Source organism: Panthera tigris, chromosome B1 (assembly GCF_018350195.1).
Source record: "Panthera tigris isolate Pti1 chromosome B1, P.tigris_Pti1_mat1.1, whole genome shotgun sequence".
Classification (NCBI taxonomy): domain Eukaryota; kingdom Metazoa; phylum Chordata; class Mammalia; order Carnivora; family Felidae; genus Panthera; species Panthera tigris.
In genome coordinates this window covers 114,589,927-114,603,979 of record NC_056663.1, presented here as the reverse complement: position 1 = coordinate 114,603,979, position 14,053 = coordinate 114,589,927, and the positions used below count along the sequence as shown (strand labels likewise).

The window sequence follows — 14,053 nt, the reverse complement described above, 5'->3', positions numbered from 1 at the left end:
ACATAAACTCACACTGTCAGATGGTGTTTGCAAGATGAGGGTGCGTTAGCACTGTGCTCATTAGCTTCTGTCCTCCTTAATCAGGAACAGGCATCTATCTTTGAATAGGGCCCCTGGGTGATATATCTCAGGTATGACCACTACATGCCTAGACTTCAATCAGATCAAATCTGATTTTGTAAAATCACCATTTGGCAGGATTATTTATACGACAGGCTGTGCAAAAGGAAACATATAGAATAAACGGTCTCAAAGACACATATTTCACAGATCCTTATAATTTATTATCTATGCAGGCTTTCTTTCCAAAAAGAATTAATCTAGCTCCACACTGAACATTTAACAGATAAAGTTAAGACAGATGACTCAGTAAAAATGCATTAGCAGCATATGAAGGACTTTACTGCCAACATTTCTTCCAGGTAGAATTATTTCCTTACTATCTGCTCCTCAGAAATCCAGTGACCGACCATTTGATCTGTCTGCCCATTTTTTCTTGCCAATATTATCAGGTCTCTCCTAAACTTCTAGTCAATCTCTTCTAACTATTTATCAATGAATTACACAAATGGTTTGAGCTGTTAGTTGCAGGCTGTATTTTCATCCCTACCATCATGTGGTTTGTCCACTAGAGAACTTAACTGGATGAACAATATAATAGGAATACCTGATCCATTGGAAGCTGACACCCCAGGATATTGTCCCAACTAACACAACCCCATGCATCACTATTCAATTTTCCTCCATCAATTTTCCATCAAGGATGGAAAAAAAATTATGAGCCACTATGGACCTGGGGCCACTAATACTTATAGCAACTGTCATTATTGCCTCACATCCTCATCCTCATTTTCTAAAGGACAATGATTTTCCTAACTGTCACACACAATGAGTGTCAAATATTTGCCTTTCTACTTGTAATTCTTTATGGCTTAGTTTAAGACTGTTTTAACTGTGTTTGAAAATGGGAGATGATCTACAAGAGGACTCAAATTTAATATTTATACTTCTGATTTCCATCTCTTTCTAGACCTCTGTCTCCATGTTCCTGGAAAAAGACCAGGAATTCTATAATCTTGACTTCTAGAAAGTACACTGTGAAGCTGCTGACACCACGCATAAAAGCAAACTTTTTCTGTAAAAAGCCAGAGTGAATCGTTTAGGCTTCACAGGCCATGGGGGACTCTGCTGTAACTATGCCAACCCTGCCAGAGTGGTGCAAAAACAGCCACAGATGATGGATAACCAGTGAGTATGGCTGTTTTCCAATAAAACTTTATTTACAAAAACTGGCAGCAGGCCAGATTTGGCCCGCAGACTGCTGTTGACTGACCTCCGATAGACAAATGCAATGTGGCTGAGAAGTCTACAGAGCACCGCAACCAAGCTGACTGGTGTGAGCCAAAGTGTTAAGAGAGGAAAGCAGAGACGTGTCTGGGGAACAGAGAAGCATTCACTTTGCCAAAGGTGGATATAAAACCTGGCGTAAGATTATTACGTAGAATTTCGAATGCCAGGTTAGGAAGGATGCAGCGTACTCAACAGGGGCTGTGACTCAATCAGTCATGTTTTATAGAAAAGGGGTCTCCACAGGACTGTGCGGGATTGACGTCGGAGAAGGTACAGCAAGAAGAGAGACCACAGAATTAGAAGACTGCTGCTGAGGAGCATGTTCCCACACTTCCATGTAAAATAAAACTTCCACCAACTCTTCCTCACCCTTCATTTATTCCTCCCCCAGGATTCTGACAGGCTCGTCTGACAGACACAACCTACGTGCTGGGGAATGGAGTCACACTGTGGCAACAGTGAAGACAGGCAAACCCCTTCCCTCAGACCTCTCCCCATCCCGCACCCCCCATGCTTGAGGTCACCGAGCGCTCCATGTCAGTGGCTCCTGAATCTCCATCCTCTGACTACAACTCTCCCCTGAGCTCCAGATGGTCTCCCCGGCTGCCTCCTAGCACTCCACAGGCACCTGAGACTCCACTCCTGCCGACCTCCCTGCAGGCTCTGTTCCCGCCCTCCTACACCACGTGCAGTCAATCAGTGATCACACTGTCCCCAGATCTCAGCTCCACTTGCTCCATTACAGCTGCACACATTAGCCTTCACTGCCCCTTCACCAGACGCGTCTACGAACTGGTCCCCCTCCCCCATCCAGACTCTGTGCACCTGCCAGGGCAGCGAGAGGCAGGGAAGAAACCAGTTTGGGGACAGGACAGAAATTCTGTTTTAGAGATGCCTTCCTGAGGTAACAATGGTGAAACTGGTCCTACGCCCAGGAGCTTACAATCTAGTCAGAGGAGGAGAAGCAAACATTCACTAATCAGAGGAGAAGTGTATGATAAAAGGAATATAGGTCCTTCAACTCCAAAAGGACATGATTATATCTTTGTCTTCAGAAGATACGCCTGGTGACAGTGTGAAAGATCAAAGGATGGTAGAAAAGAATGGGACTGGATTCATTTACTTAACCAATTCTTTCCCGTTGTTACTTAGTGAATACGAAACTCCTGCCAAATCCAATAGACACTTTCTTGTTTTAAAGGGTCCTGATCTGGGGTGCCTAGGTGGCTCAGTGGGTTCGGCTCAGATCATGCTCTCACATTCATGAGTTTGAGCCCCGTGTCAGGCTCTGTGCTGACATCTCAGAGCCTGGAGCCTGCTTCAGAGAGAGAGAGAGAGAGAGAGAGAGAGAGAGAGAGAGTCAGTCAGTCTCTGCCCCTCCCTTGCTCATGGGCTGTCTCTCTCTCAAAAATAAACATTAAAATTTTTTAATAAATAAATAAATAATAAAGTGTCCCAACCTCTCCACTGCTTCTGACAAAAAAACACCATCCCCACGGCCTTCACAGTCTCAGGGCCTGCCAACCATGGCACCAACCTTTTCTAATTCATCTTCCCCTTGACCCTTTTAAGTAAAAACCATGAAACACTAAGGAAATTTGGGGGGAAAAATTGCCTACAAATGCACTATCCTAACGTAGCTGTTTTTGGTTGTTTTGCACAATCCCCTAGTTTTCTCTCTATACATACATTTTTTTTTTTTTTTTTTTTTTTACAAAGTTGTAATCAGATGTGTATGTTTTTTATTCTGTGTGGCCATTTCGGGCTGATCACTTGTTTCTGACATCCTGTAGTCCTCTCAGAGCAATAGGTTCATTGCTGTGTCCTATGAAGTGCTTTCTTTGCATACTCATTCGGGAAACTCACCCCTTCGCCTGGATTCAATTACTGTGTGCACACAGATGGCTTCTGTTAGCTGCATCTCTAATTCTGACCATCCAATTCATCAGTTATAGAGACTTATTACTGAAAGCATTTCAATACATAATGTTCACTGCTGTCCCCTCTCCTGTCAATCCTTCCACCTTCACTATTACTCAAGCCAAACACAGGTCTGGCCCCCAAAACCTATTCCTTCTTATTTGATGTCTACATAAAGGGACAACCCAGTAAAGCAAGTTCTCTCCCCTTCCCCCTAGTCCAGGAGCCAACACACTAGGAAACAAGTACAGTCTGATCCCTTTCCTTCCAGCAGGTGGGAGGGGAGGAACACAGGAAAAGGTTCTCCTCAGCACGTGCTGACTTGAGACAGGGAAAGGAAATGGCAACCACTAGCTCCTCCTGGTGGTAGGAAGAGCATGAGCACTGACCCCCGGATTCATGTAGGAGGACGCGGGGTTGCAAATGCCACTGGGCGCAAAGAACCTGGCTCCGACCCTGCTCTGTGGCTTCTTAGCCCAGTGCCCACAGACAACTTCAGTTCTGGCAGCAAGGCTGTTCCGAGCAACAGATGAGGTGAGGAGCGTGAAGTGCTCTTGACTCCCAGTCACCCTTCCCCCAGATATCTCCAAACAGTGTTCGCTGCCCAGCCCACAGTCAGAGCCTTGGTATGCATCCCAACCACTAAACCCAGAATTACAACATCTTCCTGCTTCCCTCCTTTCAACTTCTTCTCTGTAAAACTGTCCTACATGCAGCACTAATTAATAAGTCTCTCCCAGTCCCACTCGAGCTTTATTATTGGCCACTTTACCCCAAAGCTCTAATAATAGGCATTTCTGATTTTCCCTAAGTCAATATAGCAGCTGAACAAGAGTACGGACAGTAGTTCTAGAGTTATTAGGGAAGGTTGTGTGTTTAATGTTTGTTTTTTTGGGAGCTTTTTTGAAGAGAGTTGCAAGTAAGAAAGAGTTTGGTTTTTCTTCCTTCCTCTGGACCATCATAAATTACTGATCTTTCTTTCACTTAAACTGCTTAGAAGGGGGAAAAGGAATCAATAAGACAGGGCACTTGAGTAAACATGAACATATTAGTTAGCATTTTTCACAAAGTGATACTCTTATACCCCAAAGTATGGCAGCAATAAATTGTTTTCCATTCTCAAGCCTAGAAATGCTTTCAAATTATAGTAAAAAAAAAAAAAAAAAAAAAAATTTGAATGTATTGCCAATTGGGCTCTGTCCTACTTGTTCTCCATTCTCCTTCCTGCCTAGTCTGTTGTGTGTCCGTGTGTGTATCTGTGTGTCAGGCCATGGGGGCTGTACTCCTGCCTCCATGATGTGGGAGACATTAACAGACAACCAGAGAACAGAGAAAGTTTGTGGGGGGCTCCTGTCCCAGCACCATTCTGCCTCAGCACTGTGATTCTGGCCTCCGTCCCCCTACAACTGGGGGGTGAGTAAGGGGATTCTGGTGACAGCCCCTCCTCACAGCTCAGTTCCTTTCACCCAGCTTCAGAAACACAGTCTCCTTCCAGCGGCCTCAGGAGGGGTAACACTACACCAAGCTGCTAATCACTGAAGGCCTCAAGATTCCTCCTGGGTTCCCTTAACCCTGACCACCCTTCTTCAAATACTCACTTTGTTAAATTATGTTGACAGCCTCATCTGAGTGTGCCTTGACCTGACTGACAGAGGCTCCCTGCACCCAACATCGAATTATGGTATCTCCAGTTCGCTGTCATTTATGGTCCAGAAAGTCTAGTGCCTTCACACTATCTGCTTCTGCCTCAGCCTTCTCATGTATTGTTCCCAGTTTTGTGTAAAATATCCACCTGCCGTCTCCATCCATTCATTTAAAATATAGTTTGTAGTTCAACAACTCTACAAAGCTTTCCCAGATTTCTTCAACACTGTGATACTATACTAGCCTGGAAGGAGTTATGTCAACTTTTTCTTATTGGTAATCCAATAAGAGAACAATATTCTGTGTGTAATAAATACTAACTGGCTCTCACTTAGGTTAAGTGAAATCCATTCTTCCTTTCCAAGACAGTGATCAACCATCAGTGACTCAAAGAACCTGCCCTCTGGGACTGTGTCACCTTGCAATCACTGATGTGGTTATTAAAGACTTCTCAATCCTTCCAAGCTACAGAACAGTCTCAAAGAAGCAGAAGTGATAACAATAATGAGCACAAGACAACACCCCACCATCAGGTAATCAAAATTCTTCTTCTAAGATGCAGGAAGGAGAAAGAGGGAGAGGTAGCAAAACAAACCCCAAGTAGAAGAAAAAATAAAGATTGCATTTTCTCTCCTTGAACTATGTAGGAGATACAGGCACATCACCAGAGGACTTGTTAATGGCCTCCTAAAAGAGGGAACAAGAATTACGAAAGAAACTCCTGGTCTGTTGCTTGTCTTAGTCTAAAATGGAAAAGTAAACAAAATAATACTCCACAATCTTTGTTGTCTGATGTAAGGATAATTGGCTCTCAGCTACTTTAAACAAAGTTGCAATCACTCATTATGCAACAAATTCTCTAAATGACCTAAAATGTTTGGCTCGAAAAGAAGAGCATAAAACAGATGTAATATTAAAGACTCCAATTATGAATAATTCCTTGATAAGACCCCTCATCAGTGCCAACAATTAATTTACTAACATGAATTACAGTTATGAATTCAAATTTTGGCAAAAAATTAAAGTAAATATGGTGTGGTCTCAGCACGCTTTCCATTAAACATGTTCTTATTTACCAGGAAAAAAAGCAAAGGCCTATATGTCTTAAACCATCAGATGATTATGGCTGCATATGAAATAAGATCCAATTCGAAGTGTCTTAAATAATTCACGCATTCAGTCTTTGAATAAGAAATCTGGACTCTCTCTTACATTTCAATGCCAGAACGGACTTACACAAGGACCCTTAAATTGCTGACTAAAGAGAATGAGGTGCCATCACTGACCTACAGCAATCACGACACATTCCCCTATGACTGGCCCAAAGCATGTTAGCAAAAAAGAAAATATATTATCATACAGGCAGGCACCAAGTGTAGCATCCAGAAAAACATCTGCACACATAGTTTCAGTCATGCTTCAAATTCAGAGATGAGTGAAGTTAAGGAGGGGTGGGGGCAGGGGCCCTAGGCTCAGATACCCTACATGGGCCAAGCAGAAACTGAACAAATGAGGCAGGCTGGGTGGGAACTGCACAGTTCTGAACAGTGTGTGGCCTCCAGTTCTCCACTTATTTTGCACTCTTATCTCAAATATCAGTGAAGTACAGTAGAGTTTAAGAATAAACAGATATTCGGGGCATCTGGGTGGCTCAGTCAGTTGAGCATCAGACTTCGGCTCAGGTCATGTCGTCATTCTCACAGTTCGTGAGTTCAAGCCCCGCATAGGGCTCTCTGTGGTCAGTACAGAGCCCACTTCAGATCTTCTGTCTCCCTCTCTCTCTGCCCCCCTCCTGTGCATGCACGCATTATCTATCTCTCTCAAAAACAAACATTTAAGAAAAAAAGAATAAAAAGATATTCTTTCTCTAACCTTTACACAAATAGGTAAGACTAGCTTCAGACTCAGAAATTATGACACATTAACCTGTTACCATGTACCCTTTACAGTGCCGTAAGCAACTTATTTCACTTTTTAAAATAAAATATTATGTGTTAGGTATCACCTGCCCTCATTTTTACAAGTGAGGGAAGTGAGCCTTAGAGAGGAAAGTAATTTCTCAAAAACCACATGACTTCTGGGTGGTGAAGCAGGGAACAGCACGACTACCAGGACCTGGAGCTCACTGAAGCTAAATACGACTCATGAAACGAGTGCTCTTGCCCAGGTTCTGTAGTCACTTGAGAAGGAGACTCCTGGTTAACAAATATGGCACAGTGACCAGCTAGTTCCTTACAAAGCAACCATTTTCACCGGACTTTTCTCAGCCGTGTCCACTCCATTTCTACACAGAAAATATTTTAAAAGGCAGCAGCAATGCTTAGGGCTTAACCACTTTGGTAGTGGGTGAGAATTCATTGGTAGCATGATTGCAGGAATCTTCAGATCTTAAAAATGCCTCCCAAACTCTACAGTGAATGCTGGTCCCTGACATGGAAGCTTGAATTTGTGAGTGTGGGTGCACCAGTATAAACACATCATTTACCTACCTCTGTGTGAAAGACCTACTATTCACAAACTGTCAGATAAGAAAATCCCTGCCCCAGATAAGATAGGGTCATAAAGAGCAACGGGGCGCCTGGGTGGCTCAGTCGGTTAAGTGTCCGACTTTGGCTCAGGTCATGATCTTGCGGTTCACAGGTTCGAGCCCCACATCAGGCCCTGTGCTGACAGCTCAGAGCCTGGAGCCTGCTTCGGATTCTGTGTCTCCCTCTCTCACTGCCCCCTCCCACTCGCACTCGGTCTTTCTCTCCCAAAAATAAACATTAAAAATAATAATAATAAAGAGCAGCATCTATGGAGTCTACTCATACTAGTCCATTTCATCCTAATCCAGAAATCTGAAACCATTATTAACCTACTCTTCAACAACTTTTCCTGTTATCTCCTTTACATCTCTCTCTTATACACCATACGCTCCAGTCTTATTTATTAACGGATCCTCAGCACTTGGCACCTGGTATGAAGGTGCACAATAAACATTTGTTGAATGAACAGCAAACATGATATTGTTTATGCAGTGATATGTTAGACTCATAAGATATTCCAATATATAAAGCACATTGATAAGAGTGAATTACTCAATTTCTCTTCCACAGCTGTACTCAGCTTTAGCATATGAGTTTTATAAGACAAATAAAAGGTCAATCTGTAATTGGCAAAAGCATCTTCCAAATTACACCAATCTAACAGAACTACGTAGGTTGGATTAGATCAACTACCTCTCCCAACACATTCCATTCTACATTTACTCATCATTCTCTTCCACACTTCAGTAAGTGTTGGAAAAAATAGAACATTCCCATCAAGCAGAAACTCCAGGCTAAGTATCATGTTAGATAATCAGATCCATGTCTTACCAGCATTCATATCTTTAAACTTCTGCTTTAGCTCAGTAGGAGTGAAACGATACTGATCAAGACCATCATTCCAGCGAATTCGGTCCAAGACTTGAAGATCTCCTCCAATCAGCCAATCTCCTTGTTCCATAACCATCTAATGGGAAGAAAAAAAATTTTTTTTAAAGAAAACAAGATCAAAATAAGGAAGAACATTTCCCTCACATGAGCTACATATAGTTGTAAACTAATCTTAAGGCCAATGATAAACATGTTTGGCTTATCAACTGAACGGGGATTAGAGACACATTAAAATTAGAATGTATTTGGGGCACCTGGATGGCTCAGTCAGTTGAGCGTCTGACTCTTGATTTCAGCTCAGGTTGTGATCTCATCATTATGAGACTAAGCCCCACATCGGGCTCCATGCTGAGCATGGACCCTTCTTGGGATTCTCTCATTCTCGCGCACTCTCTCTCTCTCTCCCTCCCTCCCTCTTCCCCGCTCATGCTCACTCACTCTCTCAAATAAAATTAAAAAACAAAACAAACAAAAATTAGAATACATTTTATAATTTCTCAGAGGTCTTGTGACACAACTAGGATATTTACATAGGAAAGGCAAACAACATCAAAGTAATTATGACTTGTTACGTAACAAAACATTGCCTTCATTGTTGTTGTACGCTGTTGTAAAGAAACCTTTGTAACCCTGAGTGAGCCCACCCCTCCTCTGTGTTCTCCAATCCTAAACTTTTGACTATTTAAAGCAATGCTGATGGAGCTGGACGCAAATTCATACCCTCGGATCTCCACATCACCTCTAATTTCTCACAACTTCACTCATGTTCCTTCCCTGCATCTGAGAGTAGGGATGTGACCTCTGGGACCTGTCCACTTCCACAGCACAGCTGAAACTCACCCTTCCCTCCCTGGCTTCAGCTTAGGTACTAATAATATACCCAGACCACTGCAGTCCCTTCCTACGGGGTCTATAAAGTCCCTCCCCATCCATCAAACCCTTCATTCGATAAGTATTTACCAAGTAACTGGTACATGCCAGGGCCTTTGCTGGGCACCGGGAAATGCAGCAGAAAATGGGAGAAAGATCTAAGAGACCTTACGTTCCAGTGGGACACTGAACAGAAACCAGACAGGTAGTGGCTAGTGACAAGTGTCACAGAGAAAATAACTGGGGCAATGGAACACAGTGCCCAGGGAGCAGAGTGAATGACATGTAAGAGCAAGGGGTCAGTAAAGGTCTCTCTGAGGAGGGCGGCACTGAACCCGAGATGACTAAAAGGAACCAGCCACGGAGGTAAAGTATTTCGGGCAGAGGAAGAACAAGTAAAAAGTGCTGGAGCAGCAACAAAAGCCTGGAGCATCTGTCCTTGAGAAGCAGCCCAGGGCCAGGAAAGTCAGAGCAGGGATAGGAGTAGGGGGAGGGAGGAGGAGGGAGGGGGAGGGAGGGGGAGGGAGGGGGAGGGAGGGAGGGGGAGGGAGGGAGAGGGAGGGAGGGAGAGGGAGAGAGAGGGAGGGAGGGAGGGAGGGAGGGGGAGAGAGAAGGGGAGAGAGAAGGGGAGAGAGAAGGGGAGAGAGAAGGGGAGAGAGAAGGGGAGAGAGAAGGGGAGAGAGAAGGGGAGAGAGAAGGGGAGAGAGAAGGGGAGAGAGAAGGGGAGAGAGAAGGGGAGAGAGAAGGGGAGAGAGAAGGGGAGAGAGAAGGGGAGAGAGAAGGGGAGAGAGAAGGGGAGAGAGAAGGGGAGAGAGAAGGGGAGAGAGAAGGGGAGAGAGAAGGGGAGAGAGAAGGGGAGAGAGAAGGGGAGAGAGAAGGGGAGAGAGAAGGGGAGAGAGAAGGGGAGAGAGAAGGGGAGAGAGAAGGGGAGAGAGAAGGGGAGAGAGAAGGGGAGAGAGAAGGGGAGAGAGAGAGAGAGAGGGAGGGAGGGAGGGAGGGAGGGAGGGAGGGAGAGGGAGGGAGAGAGAGAGAGAGAGAGAGAGAGAGAGACAGAGACAGAGACAGACAGACAGACAGACAGGCCATGAGTTAGAAGGTCAGGGCCGGACCTCGTCGGGACTTGGGTTTTATTCTATTTACAACGAGCAGCCCCTGGAGAGTTTCAGAGGATAGAGTGCTATGCTCAGATTTATATTTTTGAAGGCTCACTCCGGCTGCTCCAAGAACAGAAAGGCAGTGGGCATAAGGAAGCGGGATTCCAGCCAGAGCACAGCGGATGGTGTAGGCTGGAGACCTGGAGAGCTCGGACAGTACCAGTGCAAGTGGTGGTGGGATGGGGATACCCTGCACAAGACCACCAAGCCAAGCTTCTTAAAGTGCCACTTTGTTTGTGACTGTCTCACGCTCCCAGGCTGCCTGTGACCTCCACTCCTAGCAAGGCAGAGCAGCACAAAGGACCCACGACAGACTCTAATCCTGACTCCTAACTGGTGCCTCTGCAGGTCTGGGCAAGCCAAACCCAAAAGAAGACTCCTCAAGTTAAAGAAAACTGGTCTACCTCCAAGGATCATTGTAAGGACCAAACGACAGAAAAGAGTTTGAAAAGCATAAAGCATAAATATATGTAAACCATGTGATGACTGAACATTTTAACATCTCAGGGTAGAATGCTAAGCCTTCTCTCTTCCCAAGGTCCTCTCTCCCGCTTAATAACCAGCCATTTCTCAAACACATGGAGTCTTTGCTCCTCCTGATCCCTAAAACTGGAATTGTGTTTCTCACCGTTCCTTATCGAAATCCTGCTGGTTCCTCAAGGTTGCATCCTAACAAGTTGTGCAGATTACTCTAAATAGAAGTGGCATATACATCAGTAATTACTCTCTGCTATAGATTATGGAAGATGGCTCTGAAGCCCCAAAGTCCTTAATTCATTTTTTTTTTAATTTTTAATGTTTACTTTTATTTTTGACAGAGAGAGAGAGGGGGAGGGAGAGAGAGAGGGGGAGGGGGAGAGAGAGAGGGGGAGGGGGAGAGAGAGAGAGACAGAGAGAACGTGAGTGGGGGAAGGGCAAAAGAGAGGGAGACACAGAATCTGAAGCAGGCTCCAGGCTCTGAGCTGTCAGCACAGAGCCTAATTCAGAGCTTGAACTCACGAACCAAGAGATCACGACCTGAAGTTGGACACTTAACCGACTGAGCCACCCAGGCCCCCCGCAAAGTCTTTAATTCAAATCAGACCCTCATTCCACTTATTAGCTCTATAATTTTGGTCAAGACATCTATCCCCTGTAGGTCTCAATTTCTCCCTGTGTAGGATAGAAATGCCACCCATCCTATAGGTTTGCTATGCGGTTTGAAGAATTTACATAAGCATGTTTTGTAAACCATTAATAACTGTAGAATTATGGAGTACCTGAGTGGCTCAGTCGGTTGAGCTTCTGACTTCGGCTCAGGTCATGATCTCACAGCTCCTCAGTTTGAGCCCCGGGTTGGGCTCTGTGCTGACAGCTCAGAGCCTGGAGCCTGCTTCGGATTCTGTGTCTCCCTCTCTCTCTGCCCCTCCCTCACTTAGAGCCTGGAGTCTCTCTCTCTCTCTCTCTCTCTGCCCCCACCCCAACCCTGTTCATGCACTGTCTCTCTCTCTCTCTCTCCCTCAAATAAACATTAAAAAAAAATTTTTTTTTAATAACGGCAGAATTTTAACTTTGAAGAAACATCTGACACCATCACTAGTTCAAATTCCTTATTTTCTAAAACAATATATCTCCCTATTTTAAAAAGTTTATCACTTCTTATCCTTCATGGGATGAGATTTAGGACATTGTCAGGATCTAAACAGACGTCATAAAAAACTTTCTAGATAAAGCTACTAAAATTTCACTTAATTTCTTTTAAAGCTCATAGTGTACTTTCAAACAACTGACAGGAATTTTACTTCAATAACATTTCACACATAATATACATAAAATACACGAGGCCCTCTGGAAAGACTAAGTGGATTTCACTATTTTCATATCAGAAACAACGTTCGACTGGAAGTCCAGACTAGATAAAATCACCCTGCCACGGGCTCCCATAGCACCCTGTCTTCAGAGCCGACCTGTAAGCACATGATGTCTGCTCCACCACCAGCCAGTAAGCTCCAAGCTTATAAAGAACGTGCCTGCTGTGTACATCAGCCATATATCCCCAGAACTGGCACCAAGCTCAGTGCCTGATGCAAAAAAGATTTACTGAACAATTATTTATCTGCATCAAAATGACAAGATCATGGTTCATCACACTAATCTAAGATCCAGTGTCCTTTCTGCAAAATAATCTTTTTTTGAGAGAGAGAGCACCCGCATGCACAAACAGGGGAGGAGCAGAGGGAGAAGGTGAGAGAATCTGAGGCAGTCTCCACGCCCAGCGTGGATTTGATCTCACAACTGTGAGATCGTGACCTGAGCCGAAATCAAGAATCAGACGCTTAATTGACTAAGCCATCCAGGCGCCCCCCCCATTCTGCAAAATATGAACAATTCCAACAGAAGAGTCAACATACGGGTGATGCCCGCACTGCAGCACAAACACTATTGGCAAATCAAGATACAAGGCAGCAAGGTTTGCTCAGGACCTTGATGTAGGGATGGTTCTTGCACGTTGTTCCCCATTGTCTGGCACAGCGCTCCTCCTTCCTGTGCTCAAAAAACTCTGGGTTGCGAAGAATAGCCACACGGCAGCCCTCATACATCAGAGCAAATGCGGTGCAGCCGTCCAGCCTCTCTCTGTCTTCATGAGTAGCCGGCAGAACTATAGGTACTGACAAGTTAATGACACCCCCTGCAGGACACAAGAGAACATGAAGCACACAGCTTGGATTACTCAACAGGCCATATATCCACCTTCCACTTCAGGGGATGCTCTTCAAATAATACAAGATTTATGGGTCAGTGACAGTACCTGGCACAGAAAATCAGGAGAGAGAACAACCCCCCCACCGCAAACAGGTTAAAAAAAAAAAAAAAAAAAACCAGCAAAACATTAAGAGTGTCAACACCATGTAGCAATGTACTTCCCACACTTCCCACAACAATTCATGAAACTGTCTTTGGGAAGAAAAAAAGTGGTATAAAATCACAGACATAGAAGAAACAGTTTAACAAGGAAGAGTCAACTGGTTAAGCCTGGTGTCATCAAAATATACTGAGCACCTCCAATACATGAATAAGACAAAAAAATGTTTTCAGGGCCTTTCTAGGAAAATGTAAATCCGTTCTGATAACTATACTTTGAGTGGCAAGTATACTTGAGTCTGCTGGGGATACTTGGGTTTCCTTGAGAGAGGAAGACAAAAACACCCAAAAGGTTTTTTGATTTCTTTGTTTTTAATCAGAATTAGACCAATATTAGTGATTACTGGCCAAGAAACAAAGGAAGCAAGTGTGTCTATTTCAATCCAAATATGTTGTCTGTGAGACAATAAGCACATCCTCAGTTTCCAACCTTTCAAGTTCTAAAAGTTTTGTTTTTTTTTTTTCCTACTCATCATGCCCAGGTTAGAAAAATAAAATGCACTCTCAAATTCGTATGTGGATCTTATTTACATACCAGATAAAAGCATACTTTCTTGGAAATCATGGCTTGCCTTCCTTGGACAAAAGAGGTCAACAAAAATCAGTGATAACTGCTTGGCTGATTTAAAGTTACCACCACTAGGTACAGTTTAAAGGGGAAAATTAATAGGTAGATTTGCAGCAAACACAAGGCTAAATCATTCCGAAGGAGGCAGTCCACAAAGATTCTGCCATTGGTTCCAAAGAAGAAAAATCAAAAAGCAATATTTAACACTTAAATTTTTGTGATACAAG

General features: G+C 44.0%; 1 protein-coding gene across 2 annotated transcripts in view; it reads right to left on the bottom strand.

The window, feature by feature from the left end:
- The window catches only part of PAPSS1 (3'-phosphoadenosine 5'-phosphosulfate synthase 1), a 104,240-nt gene that overhangs the window by 38,340 nt on the left and 51,847 nt on the right, over nt 1-14,053 (bottom strand). For both annotated transcript variants that reach the window (NM_001290602.1, XM_042982623.1), the window contains 2 exon segments: nt 8,274-8,409; nt 12,820-13,025. In NM_001290602.1, the coding sequence (NP_001277531.1) occupies nt 8,274-8,409; nt 12,820-13,025 (342 nt within the window).